Here is an 18,971-nt window from a genome sequence, read left to right on the forward strand (position 1 = left end):
TTACTATTGTATCCCTTGGCACCTACAAAGCAAAAGACATACACATACTAACACACACACACACACACACACACTTTTGTCAGTTTTGGAGCTCCATACACATATGGTAAAATGTCTGTTATTTCAGTTTCTAGTAGAGCACGTTCCAGATTATTTGTAGTTGGAAGCTCAGAGAGCTGGAGCTGTAAAAGGGTTGTCACAGAGTCAGACAGACCGACAGGTGTAAAGAAAATCAGAGGGGAAAAAAGCAATCAGATCTAAAACATACACCAGTAAAAAGAAGGAAACAGAGAATCAAAGCCATGCAGAGAAAACAGATCTAGCCTTGTTCTCTTCAAGTCCACTCTCTTGCAAAAGAAAGTAAAAGCAAAACAGTGACCACCGTTTGTGTGGTCACTCTGCACTGCTGCTGTCAGTGAGATGCAGCTGAAGAGAATTCATCTGCCACTTCTCATGCAGCCATGCAATTTCTATTGATTTCAAATCGCTGTCAAGAGATTCATAATTCCATTAGATAACATTTATTTTTAATGAGTTATTTTTGCCCCAGGCCCTGTGCCAGCCTGCTCCAGTGAAACCCAAGTGCCAAACATGATACTAATATTCATTTTTCTTTGCGTGACACAAATGTCAGGGGCAGCAGAATGGGTTTGTTTGGCCCAGGGATTTTTTTTAGATGTTTATGAAATGGTAAACTCTCACAATCAAATCACTGGGAGTAAACAATCCAGTCAAGACAGACTTTTTCTAATATTGCACATTCTAAGATATTGAACTGTGTCTCATCTAATCAGTGTTGCTCCGATTCTCTTTAATGTCTCCAGAGAACTGTTGCAATATACCTTTCTCCCTTTTGAGTGTGTGCGTTATTTGCTGTGTGTGTGTGTGTGTGTGTGTGTGTGTGTGTGGGGCGGAGAAAGTAGAATGGCGAGGGACGGGGTGACAGCAGTTGTTAAGGAGTCGCCATGGTTACCACCGCCGAGCAACAATGTTGAGCTGAGAATGCTCCACAGTGTTAAAGACTGAATGGAATCTTGAGGTGCACATACATGTACATGCTTCAACTGACACAATGTACCTACACTCACAAGATGTCGTCATCCAATAGGATCTACTCTTGAATGAGAAGTAGGGAGATTCTGATTTGAAGCAGCAAAAAAAATATCCATCATCAGATTAGCTGTGTCAGACAAGAGGCCAAGTGATTAAGGCATAGAAATGTCTCTGTTGCTACTTTTTCTAAAGCACTGCTGGGCATCTTAATTTACTGGGCTGTGAACTGCAAGTAGAGCGCTAAGTAACCCCAAGGGAAGTCGTGAGGGGAGCTCCACAGGGGGACACATTCAACTATATAATGACAAAACCAACTGTTTGACACAGCACATGGTGGGATTTGTGTGATTTTCTCTTTCCTTCACTTCTCTTGCCATTAAGTGGAATTTCTAAACACATAACTTTGTGTGTTGTCATGAGACACAGTTCTGAAACTTCTATTGTTCAGTCTTGTGAGTGGGTTGATGTGCATGTGTGTGTTGTCTGTGTGTGTGTGTGTGTGTGTGTGTGTGTGTGTGTGTGCGCGTGTGAGAGAGCAAATGGGAGGGTAAAAAGGGTGTTTGCCCTGCTAAATCTGCCCCCAGCGGGAGCCCCTTCGTCCTCCCCTTGTTGTCATGCACAGGCGCTCTCCCTTTGGCACAAAGTAGGCTGGCAACACAAGGGCCATGTGTTTTAGCTCCACGCTTTGAGGGACTCAAAAAAAAAAAAAACTTTTCAGAACTGTGTCTGAGAAACGTCGAGTAAACAGACAGAGAGAAAAAGAGAGAGAGGGAGAGAGAGAGAAAAAAGAGGAGGAGAGTGGGGGTGAAAGTGAGTGTAAGGGAGAGAGAAATGGGGAACAGAAGGAGCTGCAGACAAATAGAAGCTGTGTTGCATGTGGTGGTTTGATCTCAGTCCCTGAAGGACACCTTTGTTGGACAATATTTTGGGGGTGATTCTGCAAGAGACTCAACAACAGGTGAGTGTGGACGAAGCAACATGTGAAAAAGAAGCCAGTGAAAGATGGAATACGTGCTCCCCTCTTGGCCTGAGCAAACAAAAAGGAGGGGGTTGTTTTTGTGATACTGCACGATAATTAGCCTAATGGCTCATTTCTTTTAGTTTGATGCACTTTTTATCGATTTTTCTTCCTGAACTTCCATGTCGGAGTACTCTGATTTCCATCTTCATTATAAAATAATCTCATTGGGCCTCTTGTTGATGATACTAACCGTGAGGAAATATGCTGAAATTAGGTGAAAGGGCAAACATAGCTCTCTAATCACTGCCCACCCTGAAGCAAATTTAGTCAAATCTCCTTTGTAGCTCCTTCATCTCTGAAATTTCACTGTTGGATTTTTTTTTTTAAACTTTCACAGAGGCTGTAATCCTCACTGGTTGTTTCCCCGATCTTGTCCAAAGTTATTCACCACTTGTTTCAGAGATGCAGTGTGAGGAGATGTCAGCCAGAGAGGAGTTCACCTACAGCCACATGCCCACTCTGGAAAGAGGCAGCGGGACACTAGGACGACGGGGCGACAGGGGAGCGGAAAGAAGGCCAGAGAGGGGGGAGCGGGATAGACTCGAGCGGGACAGCTACACGGTGGACGTGAGGGCCAGTGACCTGCAGCTGGCCCAGCCGGAGCCTCTAAAGCACCCCTGCTTCAGCTACAGGGCCTGGCTCTACAGTGTCCTCATAGGGGTGAGAAAAATGGTCAGGGAGAGTTACAAAGGAGGCACACTACAGGATTTACCTTTTTAGTCCATAACACACAAACTTAAAAGATTGGGGCAATGGTTTTCTGGTGAGAGTGTATTCCCAGTCTTGAAAATTTGAGTGAGATGATGACAAGAAATCTTGTTTTGTCCCTCCACATTTAAACAAGAAGAAACACACAACATCACATGGATGTGATGAGGTTACTCCCTGTCAGTATTTCAAATGTGAGCAGTTTATCTTTGGACATGTGTATTGTATTACTTCAGATTTCTGTATTTTCTAAATGTTTGTGTGCATCAGTATGAGTGTCCTTTTGCAGCCTCACCTGTTGAATGCATATTTGAGTATCTGTATTTGTGCATGCATGCCTGTGTCTGTGTGTGTCCTCAGGGCAGTCTGCTCATCACATCTGGTTTCTCTCTGTACCTGGGAAATGTGTTTCCTGTTGCCATGGACTACCTGCGCTGCGCTGCAGGCTCTGTGAGTGGCCATCATTCAAGCATAATTTCAGTCACATTTACATGCTGATATTGCCTCTCTACCTTTACCCTAGTTTAATGAGTTGATGCACATTGTTTAGATTCAACTGTCACCTTAAAATGCCAGCAACACATAATTTTCTAACAGCATCTGCTAAATGGATAAATGCATCTGCTCATTTGTTGTTCTTCACAGGGTCTCCCTGCAGCCATTGCTAGTTTTGCCATTGCCAAGAACAGACATGTTGCAGTGAGTAAACAATGAACCCACCAAAGGCTGCGGAGATAATTATGAGAAATTGAATTTCTCTGAGACAATCCATGCTAGATACTAATGCAAGTCTTGTGACTTCTTGTTTTCTTCAAGGTGTCAGATTTCCAGGTGGTTTATGTGTCAACATTTGCTGTAACAACCACCTGCCTGGTTTGGTTTGGTTGTAAACTGGTCCTGAACCCCTCTGCTGTCAATGTAAATCCATCATAGTAACATGACCAATCACTTAGTTGCATATCAAATTATTCTTAGGAATAAAGCACTTTTCTCTGTTTCATTTCTTCAGTCTTCTGCGATTGTATCTCACCTCCCCCTCCTGCTTTGCCTGTTCTCAGATCAACTTTAACCTCATCTTGATGATTTTGCTGGAGGTTTTGATGGCTAGTACTGTCATCCTGTCAGCCCGCTCTGCAGAGGACTGCTGCTGCCACAGGAAGGTGTGCATGTGTGTGTGTGTGTGTGTGTGAGTGTGATAGATTTCTTTTGTTCCCCTCTCTGATGTCTCTCCCCTCTTGCTCTCCCTCTAGCTTTCACTTTTCCATCCTAACTCCTTTCAATCTCTCCATCCATCTTCCAGTCAGGGACATATGACAGACCTGTGGTTATAACGCCTGCAGTGTTCCCCACTCGACTCCTTAAGGCATATTCTGTGAGTTGTTTTCAGTTTCTCTGCATATGATGTAACAGTCTGGTCCCAATATGTCTATTTATCAATCAATGAAAAGTGTCTCTAATAGGTGATCGAAGTTATCGTGGGAATCTCTGCTGTATTTGGAGGTATTATTGCCCTCAACATGGATGCTTTGCTACCAGGTCCCTACTTGTCTGTTACATTTTTCTGGATCCTTGTGGCTGTAAGTTTTACTTACTAAAGCTTACTTTTCATTATGACAGAGGTTGCAGCTCAGAATGATAAGTCAAATCCATCCATCATGGGTCTTATCACATAACTTTGTGTCTGATCTTTAATCCTTTGCAGTGTTTCCCCAGTGCTATTGCGAGCCATGTTGTGTCAGAATACCCCAATAAATGCCTGGTGAGTACAAGAGAATATTCTGAGGCAGGAGAGTGCTCTGTTTTGCTACTGTTCTGAGGGTCGCATTTGACACTGTAAATCACAGTATCCTAAATGACAGACTTAAGTAGTGTGGATATGTCTGGTTCAGCCCTGCAGTGCTTCTCCTTCCTCTCAGATAGGAGTTTCCCAGTTGCTATTGGCAACATTCATCTGAAACTCTATATTGTGGTGTGCTCCAAGGTTCTGTCCTGGGTCCTATTTTGTTTTGTATATGTCGTCAGTGTCAGTCTTAAATTCTTCCTAAATGGCACATAATTCCCTAAAGCTCAGTGCTGACAATACAGAGGTTTTGTGTTTCTGTTTGAGTTTTGTTCCTAAAATAATCAATAGTCTACTTCTCTTTTCATGCAACCATCCATCCATTTTATCTGGGGTTGGGTCAAGGTTAAGCAAGGTAGTCCAGACATCCCTCTCCCCAGCAGCTCCTCCTGGGGCATCCCAAGGTGTTCCCAGGCCAGATCAGATATATAATCTCTCCACTGTGTTCTGGATCTACCCCAAGGTCTCCTAGTAGTTTTACTTTCCTCTTCTATTAAGTCATGCCTTTGAAATTTAGGTGTTATTATAGACCAGGCATCAACTCTCGACCAACATGTTACGTATTTAATGTTTTGTTTTTGTTTTTCATTTGAGAGGCACTCAAACTGAGATCCACTGTATCTCAACCATCTTGACTAAACTCAGTTCAACTCATTATTGTGATCACTTATAGATCTCTGCATGGTCAGGTCCCAGTCTACAATAGAGATCTACTGCAGTCTCTAAGGTCCACTGATCTGTCTGTTGCCTTTTTTTATTTATTGCAAAGCACTTTGAGATGTTCTTCTCTTAAACGCTGCTATGTAAATAAAGTTAATTACTTTATGGAAGTTAATTAGAATGACTCTGCTGAGGAAGGATAAACTTTATAATTCATAACTAAATTTCTGAGTTATACAAACTGGATTTATTTCTTTTTTCTTTGGGGTCTGCAAACTTTTCCTCCCTTTTTCTCTGCTCCCTTTCTTCTCATTTCCTTTTTTTCCCCTCTCCTCCTTGTGTTTCTCAGGTGGAGGTGCTGATTGCCATCAGCAGTGTGACGTCTCCGCTGCTCTTTTCAGCCTCAGGCTTCCTCTCTTGTAGTGTGATCAGCTTTATTGAAATTTTTCTGCATGATGTACCTACAGCCAAGGTGAGCTTAGTGAAGTGAAAATTTACCTCAGTATGCAATGTGCAGCTTTTACGTCTCTAGCCTTGACCTCCTTTTTTTCATGAGAAATAAAAACTGCAAAACTGTGAAATTGACTTGAGAGAAATTTCACCCAGAATAATCTAATTTTGTCTGCATGCGTGCAACTGTGTGGTCTAGCAATCCTATGACATCCTGCTGCTGATTCTGATGGTGCTGCTGCTGGTGCAGGCAGTTCTAACTTCAGCCACTGTGGTGCACTGTGCCTCCTACAAGAGTCAGCTCCGCATGGGGGCTCCAGAGTGTGAAGACAGCATGACCCATTACTGTGAGGTGAGGCAGGTAAAAGCAGGAGTTGTGGACAAACCTGTCTGTCTTTTCTTCTCCTTGTCTCTCTCCCCACTTCTAGCAAGAGATCTGTGAATGTGGTAATATCTAATTTCCGATGTTAGACTCACCAGCTATAGCTCATGTAAATAGCATGTTATTGTGATAACATAAAAATCAATGAGCTACTCGCGCATGTAAAATGACATTGTGCTGCTCGTTCTTCACACATCATTTACTCAGTGTTTTTGTCACCTTTCCCCTTCCACACTCCTCCGTCTCTCTCCCTCTCCCTTTTCTTGTTTTGCTCCCTCAGCAGCAAGCATCCAACACAGGAACGCAGGATTTTGACAAAGACAGAGCCTGGAAGGCAGTTGTGGTCCAAATGGCCCAATGAACAGTCCTGCAGTACATGGTGAAGTTTGATGAGAAGTGGAAAAAACAGGAATACAACAAATTCTGCAAGCTGCATGCACAAGAGTACAATCCCGAAGAAGAAGAAAAGAGGAAAAGCTGTAAAGATGTATTCAGAGAAAAGAAGAGAGGGGGGAGAAAGGATGAAAGATGAGAGAGAAACCAGAGTGAGAAGATTTGAAAGAATACAAAACAGAGAATAGGATGTGTTTTTTGTTTTTGGTGAAGATATTTGCATAGATAATGCTCTGGGCACTTTGCTTTCATGTCTGTTCTCTGGGTTTTTATAACTGTTGCCTGCTTACTGTGGTGAGGAGTGCCAGTGTTTGGACTGGGAATTGAACCTTTCTCTGTTCTTTAATAAGCACAAGAGTTTTTTTTTCAGCTTTGCTCTATACAGTGAATGCATACACTTGAATTCATTCTGGAATTTAATGGATGCAGTTTTGTCAGTAAAATGATGTCAATGCATGTCAGTATGTTCAACTCAGTGCATGTTACCATTTAAGTTCCTTTGCATTTTTGTACATTTTTATGCTGTATCTCTGCAAAGATGCATTTTTGCTGTTTTCTTTCTTTACACGTGTGGTGCCTTATCAGCTGCCACAGGGTCAGTGTAATTTAAGGTATCAACCTGTCATGGCCTGGTGACATTTTGAAACAACCACAGTTATAGGTCAGCTTTGCACAGATGCACAAGCTCCTTAAACAACTTGTGAAATGTGTTCAAGTAGCAGAATCTACTCTCTGCCGTTTTTCTTTCCAAATAGTGAACTATGACTTAGTGCTTGGATGACTGTAAGTTGTATTTTGTTCAGCAATAGGCCTCTTTGTGTTTTCTGGTGTGCAGCCACGTGGCAGCAGCTGCAAGACAACTGATCCATTACAGCAGAAATATAACATTAACTCATGTAAAGAGTCTTAACTGAAGATTTTACATTTTTGTCATCAACTGCATGTAGAGGTGTGTGTATGGTGTTTCTTTTTTTCTTGCTGTTTAATGCTACTTGCTTGATTAAACATCACTGAAACACTGAACAGACATGGCATTCATTGGAGATAATAGGTGTTTCAGCTTAAATGACTTAAATGCATTTCCAAACAGTTTGGGCAGTTTTGTTTGCCAAAATTCCAACCATGTACTAAATGACCACTTTATTGGGTACACCTGTACAGTCTAATGCAAAACAATATAGGTCCTCTGTCATAAAGCCCACTTTTGTGTTACCTACAATGATGTGTTTTTGCTCTCTCTGACATGTTAATTCAATGACATTCTGTCCCCCTCATGTTCAAAGAGACAACAAAAAATTAGAAACATGTTTTCCAGTACAATGCCACCTTTAATTATGACTTCAATCATAAATATATAACTGAATTTATACATATGTAAACAAAAACTTCAAGTTCAACTCAAGTTTGTAAAGGTCAAATGTATGGCAGACTTCTTGTAGTGAAGAGGTCACTGGGTATATTTTATACTTCTTTATAGATTGGGCTTAAAACAGAGGGGCATGCTGGGCTTTTTTGTCCTTCACGGCAGGAAGCAGGAAGCTGTATCACATCAGAGAGAGAGAGAGAGAGAGAGAGAGAGAGAGACTATATTTGGAAGCAGACATAGTGAGGAGCGGCTTCCCTAACCGGTGAAAACCGGCTTGAGGAGAAACTGACTTGTGGCTCAGTCCAGCTGACGAACATCGGGGGCACGCTCACAGGGAATGGTAGCCACAAGAATCCATCCCAGCAGAGAGCCAGAGGATGCTGCAGCTTCTCAAGCTGCTGTAAAATGGTCCCTATTCAGCAGTGATGTAGGTAAATTAACAGGTAATGTGTGTCATTTGGCGGGAGCACTACATCCACTTACATTATGATAAAGTGAAATAAATTCATTTGTGCTGCTTCCCTTAAAGACTGCCCTCTAAATATTATCTTGTCACCATCTTCACAGTCCTGTTACACTACAAGCAGCCAGTGAAATTAACCAATGGCTCCTCCATTATCAACTGTACAAGGCTCCAGTTTATTAGAAACTTGAGCTGGGTTGAGCTCACCTTGCATGACCCTCTACTGTATGGGATGCTGCTGCTGTATTGGATGCTCAAAAAAAAAAAAAAAAAAAAAAAAAAAAAAAAAAAAAGTGTATGTGTGTGTGTGTGTGTGTGTACCCAGATGCTCGCCACACCCAGTGAGTTTGAATGACAGAGATCTTTCCCATTCGTTGGTTGCGCGTGTCTGTGGCCAATCCCACTTTCATAGATGATGGACAGACCGCATAAACCTATCAATATGACAGTAAAAGCCTGTCACCGCCTTGGAGTTAGGTTGTAGACTGGGAAAACAGAGGATTTGAATAGTGGTAACCGGTTTGTAGTTATTCACCTACAGCCTTAGTCTTAAACAGACAATGATACTCTGGTGCCTTTTTATGCCTAGTTTTTTTTATTATCGTAGATTGTATGACTGTGACATTCCAGGAGCGTTCATATAGGAGCCTGAGTTTGTAACATGTCTGAGGTAAACATCTAAAGTGATGATAGTAAAGAGTAGAAAATCGATGCCTACAACATGATTGAATTTATTTCCGAGCCTCTCTGCCAACGGCCCACCTGTCCCAGTGAATCACGGCCACAGCTCTGCGTTAATTCGGTGAAGCGCGTGGATAAAAAGCGAGGCGATGTGATCAACTAGAGAATCTTAATGTGTTGTCTCTGTCTCATCCCTTGTTTCTGAGGAAGAGGCGGGGCAGGGAGGGGAGAGCAGAGGAGTAGAGAGGGAAGGAGGGAGGGGAGCTGGGGCGGGTTGGGGTGGTGGTGGTGGGGGGGGAAGGCGGAACAAACCGGTGTGCTCGGATACATGCTGTAGCTGCTCGCCCGCACTGCAGATTAACTCTTACCGTGCCGGGGGATGCAGCGGCAAGACATGGTGAGTGGATTTTATATTCTTTTTTGCCTCCCAGTGTATGCACAACATCTCGTTTCTCAGCACCGGAGGAAGAGGAGGAGGAGGAAGTGTGGCGGTTTCTTCCCCCCCCCCGGTGTTAGTCTTCCCAGTGTGGACAGGTAGACAGCTGATGCAGGTATTGAGCATCTTACAGGATCTCCTCTCTCTCACACATACACATACAGAGATACTGAGAGAGAGAGCAGCACACACACTCTCTCTCTCTCTCTCTTGCTCTCTCCCTCTCACACACACACACTGAATCGCAACACTTGATGTTTAGCGGCTTGTCTCAGTGGCTGGCTGTTCGGGAGCTATCCGCCTGCTCAGGTGCTGAAACGGCTCGTCATCTGCGAGCAGCTGCAATTCTCTGCGATGCAATGTCTCTGACGGAAGTGTGGTCCTCCTGGTTGCGATTCTCCCGGTGTCCTGGACTCGCAGACCTGTGAGGAAGACAGAAGTGAGAGGCATCCTAACACAGCGCGAGCTAACTAGGACATAATGATCTTCTCACCCTGATGAAATGTCCCTGCAGTGTTCCCATAAGGACTTGCTGATATGCAAAAGTGAGAAAACACTGAGGATACTTAATGCCTTTTGTCTGTCTTCTTTGCACTATTAGTCTAAAACAGTGTGCCTGTCCAGCTTCTTACATGTACCGCCGGGCTGCTGTGGCTATCTTGTCAAATTTATCTGAGAACAAGTGTCAGAGCCATGTGCACTGAAAGTTCTTCTCTCCTCAGCCATCATCTCCTTCATAATGAATGAGCAGGGCTCCTTCCGCTGTTGTTCCGGAGTATATCTCTTTGCAGCCAGCTGTACTGGAAATAGCCAAGCGGGATGCTGTAGTAGCCAAGGAATGTGGGATTCCCTCTCTAAACACTGGTAGCATCGCCCAACTGAGGGGCATAATCTGTCGGACTGGAGCAGTGCCAGTGGCTCACAGACAGCAGTGCAGCCTCTAACTGAGCGCCCTTAAAAAAAAAAAAAAAAAAAAAAAAAGTGGTGCCGTCCCTTTAAATTTCAATTATGCAAAGTTTATTTCCCATCTGATTTTCCTTCAGACAGTGTTTGAGGACTGTGGACAAAGTTACCTTGACTGATACCAGACAGAAGATGCAGAAAAGAGTGTAAAATCTCCTCTGTGTGTCTTGTAAACCCATTCAGCACATCTTGTTCTCTTTCTCAGGTACACCAACTACTGCATGAGGTCAGTATTAACATGTGTAGCCTTGAATAATGTACACTGATAATATTTCAAAGGGATCCTATCCCTATGATCTTTCTCACCATGTGGGAGAGAGCTAACAAGAGTACGCTAACTGTCCCCTGTACTCCTGAAACTGCAGTCTCAAGGTTCCACTCCCCGAGATATTAAGTGCACTTTCCAGCCCTGGACTAGAGAGCTCGGCTTTTAAGGATTTCATAGATGAGCTGTGTGTTTGCATAATGAGAGGAAAGTGAGAGGAGGGCAGAGGGAGTAATGGAGAGAGAGAGAAGGAGAGGGAGAGAGTAAAAGAGGAAGAGCGAGTGGGTAAGGATTGTTGATAGGAAGGGGTGATGTGCTCACACTCGTCACGAAGGACATTCACATAACCTTCACCTGAAATGAGCATGCATGCAGCAGCCTCTGATCCACCCCTGCATGGTTACAGTACAAGCATTTGCATGCACGTTGTGTGTACGTGAACACTCTTGCTCGATCGCTCGAAACGCTCATGCATGCACACGCTCAGACACACACGACAAGACGTCCCACTGACAGGTGTCTGGGGTTCACCTATCATCCCAGTGTGAGCATGCTGTTCCACAGATATAATGACTACCAGGAGTCAAGGGAAGGGCAAGACACATTTTGGAATAGCACAATCAGCATCCAAAACTTATAAGGTTGTTCATTTTTAGAGCATTTATCAAAATCACTGAGTAAATTCTTTTTTTAATCAATTTCAGGTTAGCATACTCCCCAGAGAATAAACTCACCCTTTAGTGTCCTTGCAAATATCCCCCTCAGATGTGACCACATTCACACTCCACCGGTCAGAGTGAGGGTTAGTAGTCCTCAGCCACATTATGAAGGATGGATGAGAACACAGAGCTTTCCTGAGGAAGGTGCGAGACAATGTAAATTCACACTTTTGCTCATTTGAAGGATGCACTAATTATCTATGGTGCACAGGTTCCCAGCAATAACATCTTGTACCTCACTGTGCTTTTATAAAAATACACACATTGTACCTCTCCAACTGGTTATCTTGTCTTTCAGGAAAGGATCGGTCAGAGCTTCTCCTGACCAACACCCACGTAACAAGTCTTCAGCCAACAGTCACTCTCCCTGGGGATCACAAGGACGCTTCCTAAACTCAGCCCATTCCTCATCCTGCCACACAGAGTGTGTGGACTGAGGCCAGGCACTGTAGAGACGGGGGCAAAACACAGGGATGCACACAGAGGAGGTAGAGCGAGGAGTGTGCCTCTGAACATTATGTCTGTTCTTCTAAAAGGGAAGAGCTGCTGGAAAGTGTAGAGAACTCGAAGCTCGGACAAACACAGACCACACAGTATGACCCACTTCTTCCCTACACATGGTGACAGGGGCTGAGGTCAGCCACACATTTGTGTGTGTGTGCCTGTGTGCAGGTGTGTGTGTGTTGAGGATTATTTGATTACAGCAGGGAGTGTCTGGCCTCCCCCTCCAGCCCATAGTGGGGTTGTAGTGTGTGTTCTCTGTGTTCCGGATGCAGAACATCCTCGATCAAAACTTAGACATGGCCACAGCTCTACTCGCCGGCGAGAAGCTGAAAGAGCTGATCCTGCCGGGCTCCTCTCAGGATGAGAAGGGCGGGGCACTGGCCGGCCTCATGGTGCAGCTCAAACTGGAGCTGCCCTTTGATCGTGTTGTTACTATAGGGACGGTCATCATCCCCATCCTGCTGGTCACCCTAGTCTTCACCAGGAACTTTGCAGGTGAGACGCTCAGCCACTAGAGGGGGTTCACCATTAAAGCTAGAACGTCAAAGTTATAACAGCAGCCCTCACATCATCAGGTTTTTGGAACATACAAATATTGCGCTTTGCACTTTGACTCTTTAAAATCAACAAAAACTCTCACAGATACGCCTGAAGAGTCACTATATAAAAGATACGGGTTAGCCGTGCGGCGCATTTATGTCTTGTGTGACAGACAGTGATAAGGAGGAGTGTAAGTAGGAGATTAGGCGGGGAAGGGAAAAGGAGCGGTGCATTGGATGAGCAGACAGAGAGAACGGGCTAGAGAGCAAGGAAGACAGACTGAAGATGTGAGGGGATGGATTGTCTGGAGGAGGGAAGAGAGGGGGAGAGAGGAAACGATGGATGGGAGGGATGCTACTTCACTGCTGAGTCAGACTCTGCAGAGCAGCATTTAACCAGCTGGGACCGAGCGTTTAACTTTAGCAGCAGAAAGATGTGGGCGTTTAGGCAACTTCTCGGGTATTCACTCACTGGTGTATTTTTCTAAGGCTATTTAGGGCACTGTCATACAATTTTAAAAAAGATTAAATCACAAGGACAGCCTCCTGCCCCCTGTGACTGCACCAAAACAATGTCATTGCACACATTCTTCTTATTACCAGTAAGGAGTAAATGCTGACTTTAAAAATACGTTTTACTAATAGTCTAAAATAGAAACATTTATTCTGAGAGCAATTAAACCTTTTTGTAATATCAAATGTCACTGCACTTAGTTCCAAAGATTAAAGGTGGACTTGCTACAACCACTTAGACTTGTACTCAGTGGACACAGAACTGATGGAAAACACCTCTGACAGAAAGGAGTGTTCTCACTTCTTCTGTCTGAGCCAGGCAGATGCTTCTATCGCTTCAAAAAGCTGCAGAGGAAAAGCGCTTTGTGCTGAACAGATGAATGACTCTCAGAGATACAGTTATAATTAAAGTGAAACTGAGATCAGAAATATTCAGGATAGTTCCTGCAAAATAAATGTGAATATTTTTTAGCAAGTTATTTGCCTTAAAATTACACAAAAATATTGTAACTAAGTTCAGAACAGAACTGTGATACCTTAACCACTTTTTTGGAGGTGAAATTAAAGTAAGTATTAAAGGTATTACCAAACCTGCTACACTATGCAGAAACACTGAATGGTTCTATTTTGACCTATGGTACTCAGTGTAGTTGTATGCTCATGCAATGGGTGATTACAAGCTATTTCAGGTATGTTTATATTTCTTCACCTTTAAATAAGTGCTTTAGATAAAATTGTTAAACTGGGGGATTTTCTAAACCTCTGTTTGCTCACATGTCGATGGCACGATTGGAAGGTTGTATTGTGTCTTGCAGAGTTTTCACAGATTGTTTTCATTACTAATGAAACTGGACACAAAATAAGACACAGGATGTAGAATTGCAGCATTTGTCTGCTTAAATTTTGTTGTGAGGTATAATCATCAGAGTTGCTGAAGTAATGTTTGGACTGATGCTTTCTATCTGTACTTTCCTCAGAGGAGTCCATATACTGTTACACACCACACAACTTCACCAGAGACCAGGCACTGTATGCAAGAGGCTACTGCTGGACAGAGCTACGTGATGCTGTACCTGGTGTGGAGCCTCACCTCTGGCCTTCACTGTTTGAACACAAGTTCCTGCCCTATGCCCTGCTGGCCTTTGCTGGGATCATGTACATTCCTGCTCTGGGCTGGGAGTTCCTGGCCTCTACACGGCTCACTTCAGAGCTCAATTTCCTGCTTCAAGAGATTGACAACTGCTATCATCGAGCTGCTGAGGGCAGAGCCCCAAAGATCGAGAAGCAGATCCAATCCAAAGGACCTGGCATAACCGAGCGAGAGAGGCGGGAGATCATAGAGAACGCGGAGAAGGAGAAGAGCCCCGAACAGAACCTGTTTGAGAAATACTTAGAGAGACGAGGCCAAAGTAACTTTCTGGCTAAGCTTTACCTGGCACGCCACCTTGCTATTATCTGCCTCAGTTCTATCCCCATTTCCTACCTGAGCGCGTACTATGCCCGCCAAAGGCAGAACGAGTTCACCTGTGCACTGGGTGAGCCCCCAGACATTAGCAGCTATTCAGAGCTGAAGCTCAGGGTCAACTGTAAGCTGCCTGCTGTGCAGCTGCAGCGCATCATGGCAGCAGTAGACATAGCTCTTCTCTGCACCATGAACCTCATCATCCTGGTTAATTTGCTGCATTTGTTTGTGGTGCGCAAGTCCAACTTTGTATTTGACAAACTGCATAAAGTTGGTATCAAAACACGGCGACGCTGGCAGAAGTCTCAGTTCTGTGATATTAACATCCTGGCCATGTTTTGCAATGAGAACAGAGACCACATCAAGTCACTCAACAGGCTGGACTTCATCACTAATGAGAGCGACCTCATGTATGACAATGTGGTCAGGCAGCTGTTGGCTGCGCTTGCGCAGTCCAACCATGATGCTACGCCCACTGTAAGGGACTCTGGGATACAAACCCTGGATCCCAATATGGATCCGTCTGATCTTGGAGTGGGAGAGATGGCCGGGGAGCCGCTGGTCATCAAACGGCCCCGCAAGAAGATTAAATGGATCCCAACCTCAAACCCTCTTCCTCAGCCATTCAAGGTAAGGCAGTTGTCCAACAACAGTTTCCATGTTGTAACTCATCATTATTCCTTCAGAAACATCTGTGACAGCAGAAGAGAGGCAGAATCCTATTATCCTCCAGAAACAGAATAATATATGTTCACTGGGGCTTGTTCACCGGGACAGTTCTTATCAACATGGACTGAACTGTGTGTCTGTTCAAGCTGCTTCCAACTCAACATCACCTCTTGTTAAGAGCCTCTTTCTCTAAAGAGGCAGACAAAGTGGCTCTCATTCAGGACTTCCAAAATATGTAGAATGCTTCAGTGCTGCTTTAATTGTTGGCTGAACTGTAGTTTAAGCTCTGATGTAATGACCTGATTTTGTGCTCTCTGTCCTTTGTAAAGGAACCCCTCACCCTGACACGTCTGGAAAATAACACCAAGCCTGAAAAACCCAAACCACTCAGACGAAAGACAGTGGCAGACAGCTTCATTGCACCACTTCTGGACACCAAGAGCACACAACACCCAGCAACAAAAGGTATGCAGTACTACAAACAGTAAGTCTGTGACATGTTAAGAAACACATTTTAAATTAAAGCTGCTCTAACCAATTTTTTTAACTTAACAGAGGCTCAAAAGACTGATGTAAGTGAATGTCCAATTCTGCGGTCCCCTTTAGAGCTCCAGAGTTATTTAGTGTCTTTTTACAGCCCACTAATATACTGTATTGGTTCACTTTTATCAGCATTGTTTTCAACTCATATTCACTGCCTGGGCAATAAGAAAAAGCAAACAGGCAAATATAGCAACTAGCTAGTGGACCATATAAACTTTATATGGTGTTAACAAATAGATGTTGTATTTCCAGCTTGTTTCCTGCCCCTGAGAAGCTGTTTTAAGTATACTTTGGATGGATTACATTAGTTTCTGCTTTCTGCTTTTTAAGTCAGTCTTATTTTGACTTGCAGATCTAAGCGGGATGGAGAAAAAGCACACTCGTAATTTCTCTCTGGACGTCCACCCATACATGCTGACCATTCGTAAGCCCAAGGTGGAGGCCACAGCCACAGAACCTCTACCCTCAGAGCACAACATGGATGCAGTATACCTTGAAGGCACACATACTATTGTTCATGTGTCGGGTGCGATTACAGGTAAGAATCATCTTTCTGTGTTCCTTGCTCTTTCTGGATCAGGGCAGAATAATCATATTTTACATTAACCCTTTGGGGTTAAATATTCAAGGAATTTATTGGCTACCAGACAAACACAGCATCACATCTCATTCTACTGTGCCTTGCCAACATTATTTAGAACATGCATTTGTAGCATGTGAAAAGTAAGGATATTGCAGAGTTAATGAATAATGATGCTCTGATTTGGGAATGGAAGACAGTTAAACATGATTTTACTTTTCAGGCACAGCTGAATGAGGTCCAGCTTGTTAGGCTACACCTGGCAGTTAGACATGAGTCTCCTTGTGCAATTACTGTTGAACATTAAAAGAGCATATTTTTAGAAGAGCACATGCCTGTACTTTCTTCTTGTGAGACTTTGACTTTCTCTTTCTCTCCTCTTGTATCAACCGTTTCTGGTTTCTGATATATCGTCAGAGACTAAGGTTTGCTCTCCAGAATCGACCAACACTGCCTTTTCTACAGTGACCCTGCCCACCACTTCGTATATAAATGGTGTAAATGGCGTAAACGCCGTGAGCCCCAACCCACCGTCCAGTGAGGATCCCCTCAGTCCCAAGCCCTCCCCTCCTCCAAGGGAGCCTCTCACCCAGGCAGAAAACCCTGAGTCCCAGCCACCGGTTCTGACCAGAGCCCCAACACACCAGCTGCTGAGTATACGTCATACTCTCTTTGAGGAAGAAGAGGATGAAGAAAACCGTAGAGACAGACTGGCACAGAGACCGGGGGAGCTCATCGCAGCTGGGGAATGTTGAAGAAGGAGAAGGAAGAGGAACACTGACTGGAAATTCCTCCCCCCTGACACTACACTTTCTGCACACAACCACCACGTCAATCCCCTCCTCTTATCAACAGCCACCTCTGCTCTTTGAATTAACTCATACACTTCTGTGATGGGTGGATTAGGCTGACGGATGAGCAGAAATGGGACAGTGAGAAACGCCTGTACTCGTTAAAAAAAAGGGAAAAAAAAAAGGGAAAACTTGAACTTTTAGAGGGGAAAATTATTCAGAGAGGACAATTAAGACAGAAACATGTGTATTTGATATTTGATAAGGTTGACCAGAGTATAACTGTAGGAAATGATGTCACATTCATGTCTCAGGATGACTGTGTACAGCTAATCACCCTCCAATGAAACCAGCAGTGATATAATTCAACAGGGTGCTACAGTGCAGGGTCAAACAGCTATATCAGCAGGACGCAAAGAAAGGATGAACAGCAATGAAAGACGAATGATCTTTCTTTAAAAAATGACAGTCACCTTATAATTGCATATTTGCAAAGAGGACTGCATTATGGCTTCAAACAAAATGTATTTTAACACATATGATAACGCTTAGTCCCTTTATCCCAATAGTCAAGTAGAAAGGTAGCTCACGCAATACAGTTATTGAGATCTGCACAATTAATATGCAAAAGATCACAATATATTTGTGGCAATAATGTATGCGCTTACAGCATCATATTTCACAGAAAGCTATACATGTATAGACACTGTATATGACTCAGTGTTTTGTGGGGTGTTTAAAATATAACACACATTTCATGGCTTTATCATTGCCATTTCACCATCGATTAGGAACATGTATAAGATCTTGACTCAACTATATCTGCACGTCATTAATAATAGGTAAATTGGCACATTTTATGAAGGAACAACAGACTCTGCAACGAAAGAGTGGCTTTGTGAGACAATGTGAAATTTCAGTATTGCTCAGAGAAACTGTCAGGTGTGTCTAGTTGGTACCAGATGTCTTTTTAAACCTAGTAAAAAAAGCAATTATGTGGGTGTTTTCCTCTTGAAGATTTTTAAATATTCACCTTCACCGTGATGAACGGAGCTGGACTCAGTGGCAAAGTATATAACTTTTGTGTTCGGTTGGCTTTTTGTGGGAGTGCTGTGATGTGAAGGTTTATTACACGATGGCAAAGCTTTTAATTGTCATCTGCTGGTGCGACACGTTCTAAATTTCCTTCAGTAGTTGTGCTCTGTCTCACTTTGTGCTAACACACGCTTGATTGCCAAAAAAAACATCTCTTGAGGGAATAAACAGGTAGAATAGTTTGTCTGTTGTTTATAGTAAAACCAAGCAAATAGGGTATGTTAGCACTTTTCACAGGGAACAAGCGAGTGGACAAGGGGATGTGTGTCTACCACAACCTCTCTTTATGCATTTCTTGCAGCTGCACACATGATAACAGGAACTTCAATAAAAAAGGAACTGTCTGCACTGACTGACACACCAATATGACATCTACTGTAGAAGACATTAGTGCTGTTGTCAGGGGCCTACCTGCACTATAGGTGGACCTATGCATACTATACTCATCTTCTAGGGCATTCAGTTAACACACATTTAAAGACTTGTGGTGGGACACAACAGCTCTCCCACGTTAGTATCCAAATATCCTTAGTTTTGGTGATTAATCCATGTCACTGTCATAATACAGGTTGGCTATAAAATCCCCTTGTTAGACTACTCAAGCACACAAAATGCATCCAAAAGCACTTTATGACTAGTAGCACGAGTGTGTGTGAGAGCATGTTATATGTTGTAACACAGCTCTGCTTATAACTGATTTTCTGTGTAGATTTTCACATTGAGGCTGTTGCAGAGATAAACCTCCGACTGTCTTAATACTAATGAAAATGTGGAGAACAAAGTCCAGACTTTGATTGTAATGTGTAAAATGTTATAATGAAGACAAATAAAAAAACATTTTCTTTATAATAAAATTAAATTAAATGTGAACGTCC

The 18,971-nt window shown here is 43.3% G+C and overlaps 2 protein-coding genes across 7 annotated transcripts; both read left to right on the forward strand.

The window, feature by feature from the left end:
* Positions 1–1,552: 1,552 nt before the first annotated feature.
* On the forward strand, positions 1,553–7,530 carry mlc1 (modulator of VRAC current 1). 6 transcript variants are annotated; one of them, XM_018664252.2, is made up of 12 exons: positions 1,553–2,011; positions 2,412–2,734; positions 3,143–3,232; positions 3,428–3,481; positions 3,599–3,700; positions 3,841–3,942; positions 4,083–4,154; positions 4,243–4,359; positions 4,485–4,541; positions 5,632–5,754; positions 5,932–6,093; positions 6,395–7,530. In XM_018664252.2, exons 2-12 carry the CDS (start codon positions 2,477–2,479, stop codon positions 6,473–6,475), a joined length of 1,218 nt encoding a protein of 405 aa, XP_018519768.1. In that variant the 5' UTR covers positions 1,553–2,011; positions 2,412–2,476; the 3' UTR covers positions 6,476–7,530. The 6 variants fall into 6 exon arrangements, with proteins under 6 accessions (XP_018519768.1, XP_018519767.1, XP_018519766.1 ...); XM_018664251.2 differs by having other exon boundaries at positions 2,455–2,734; XM_018664250.2 differs by having other exon boundaries at positions 1,555–2,011; positions 2,475–2,734.
* A 1,766-nt stretch (positions 7,531–9,296) lies between these two features.
* panx2 (pannexin 2) lies at positions 9,297–18,954 on the forward strand. The gene is made up of 6 exons (XM_018664257.2): positions 9,297–9,414; positions 11,699–12,399; positions 13,934–15,048; positions 15,417–15,552; positions 15,983–16,168; positions 16,628–18,954. The coding sequence occupies exons 2-6, from the start codon at positions 12,171–12,173 to the stop codon at positions 16,963–16,965; spliced, it is 2,004 nt and encodes a 667-aa protein (XP_018519773.1). The 5' UTR covers positions 9,297–9,414; positions 11,699–12,170; the 3' UTR covers positions 16,966–18,954.
* The last annotated feature ends 17 nt before the right edge of the window (positions 18,955–18,971 follow it).

Source organism: Lates calcarifer, linkage group LG10, assembly GCF_001640805.2.
Source record: "Lates calcarifer isolate ASB-BC8 linkage group LG10, TLL_Latcal_v3, whole genome shotgun sequence".
NCBI lineage: Eukaryota > Metazoa > Chordata > Actinopteri > Centropomidae > Lates > Lates calcarifer.

Coding starts and splice junctions, on each gene's coding strand:
- mlc1 (XM_018664252.2), top strand. CDS start 2,477: ATGCAGTGTGAGGAGATGTCAGCCAGAGAGGAGTTCACCTACAGCCAC. Junction 3,482..3,598: donor CCAAGAACAGACATGTTGCA/GTGAGTAAACAA, acceptor GTTTTCTTCAAG/GTGTCAGATTTCCAGGTGGT. Junction 4,542..5,631: donor AATACCCCAATAAATGCCTG/GTGAGTACAAGA, acceptor TGTGTTTCTCAG/GTGGAGGTGCTGATTGCCAT.
- panx2 (XM_018664257.2), top strand. CDS start 12,171: ATGCAGAACATCCTCGATCAAAACTTAGACATGGCCACAGCTCTACTC. Junction 12,400..13,933: donor CTTCACCAGGAACTTTGCAG/GTGAGACGCTCA, acceptor TACTTTCCTCAG/AGGAGTCCATATACTGTTAC. Junction 16,169..16,627: donor TGTGTCGGGTGCGATTACAG/GTAAGAATCATC, acceptor ATATATCGTCAG/AGACTAAGGTTTGCTCTCCA.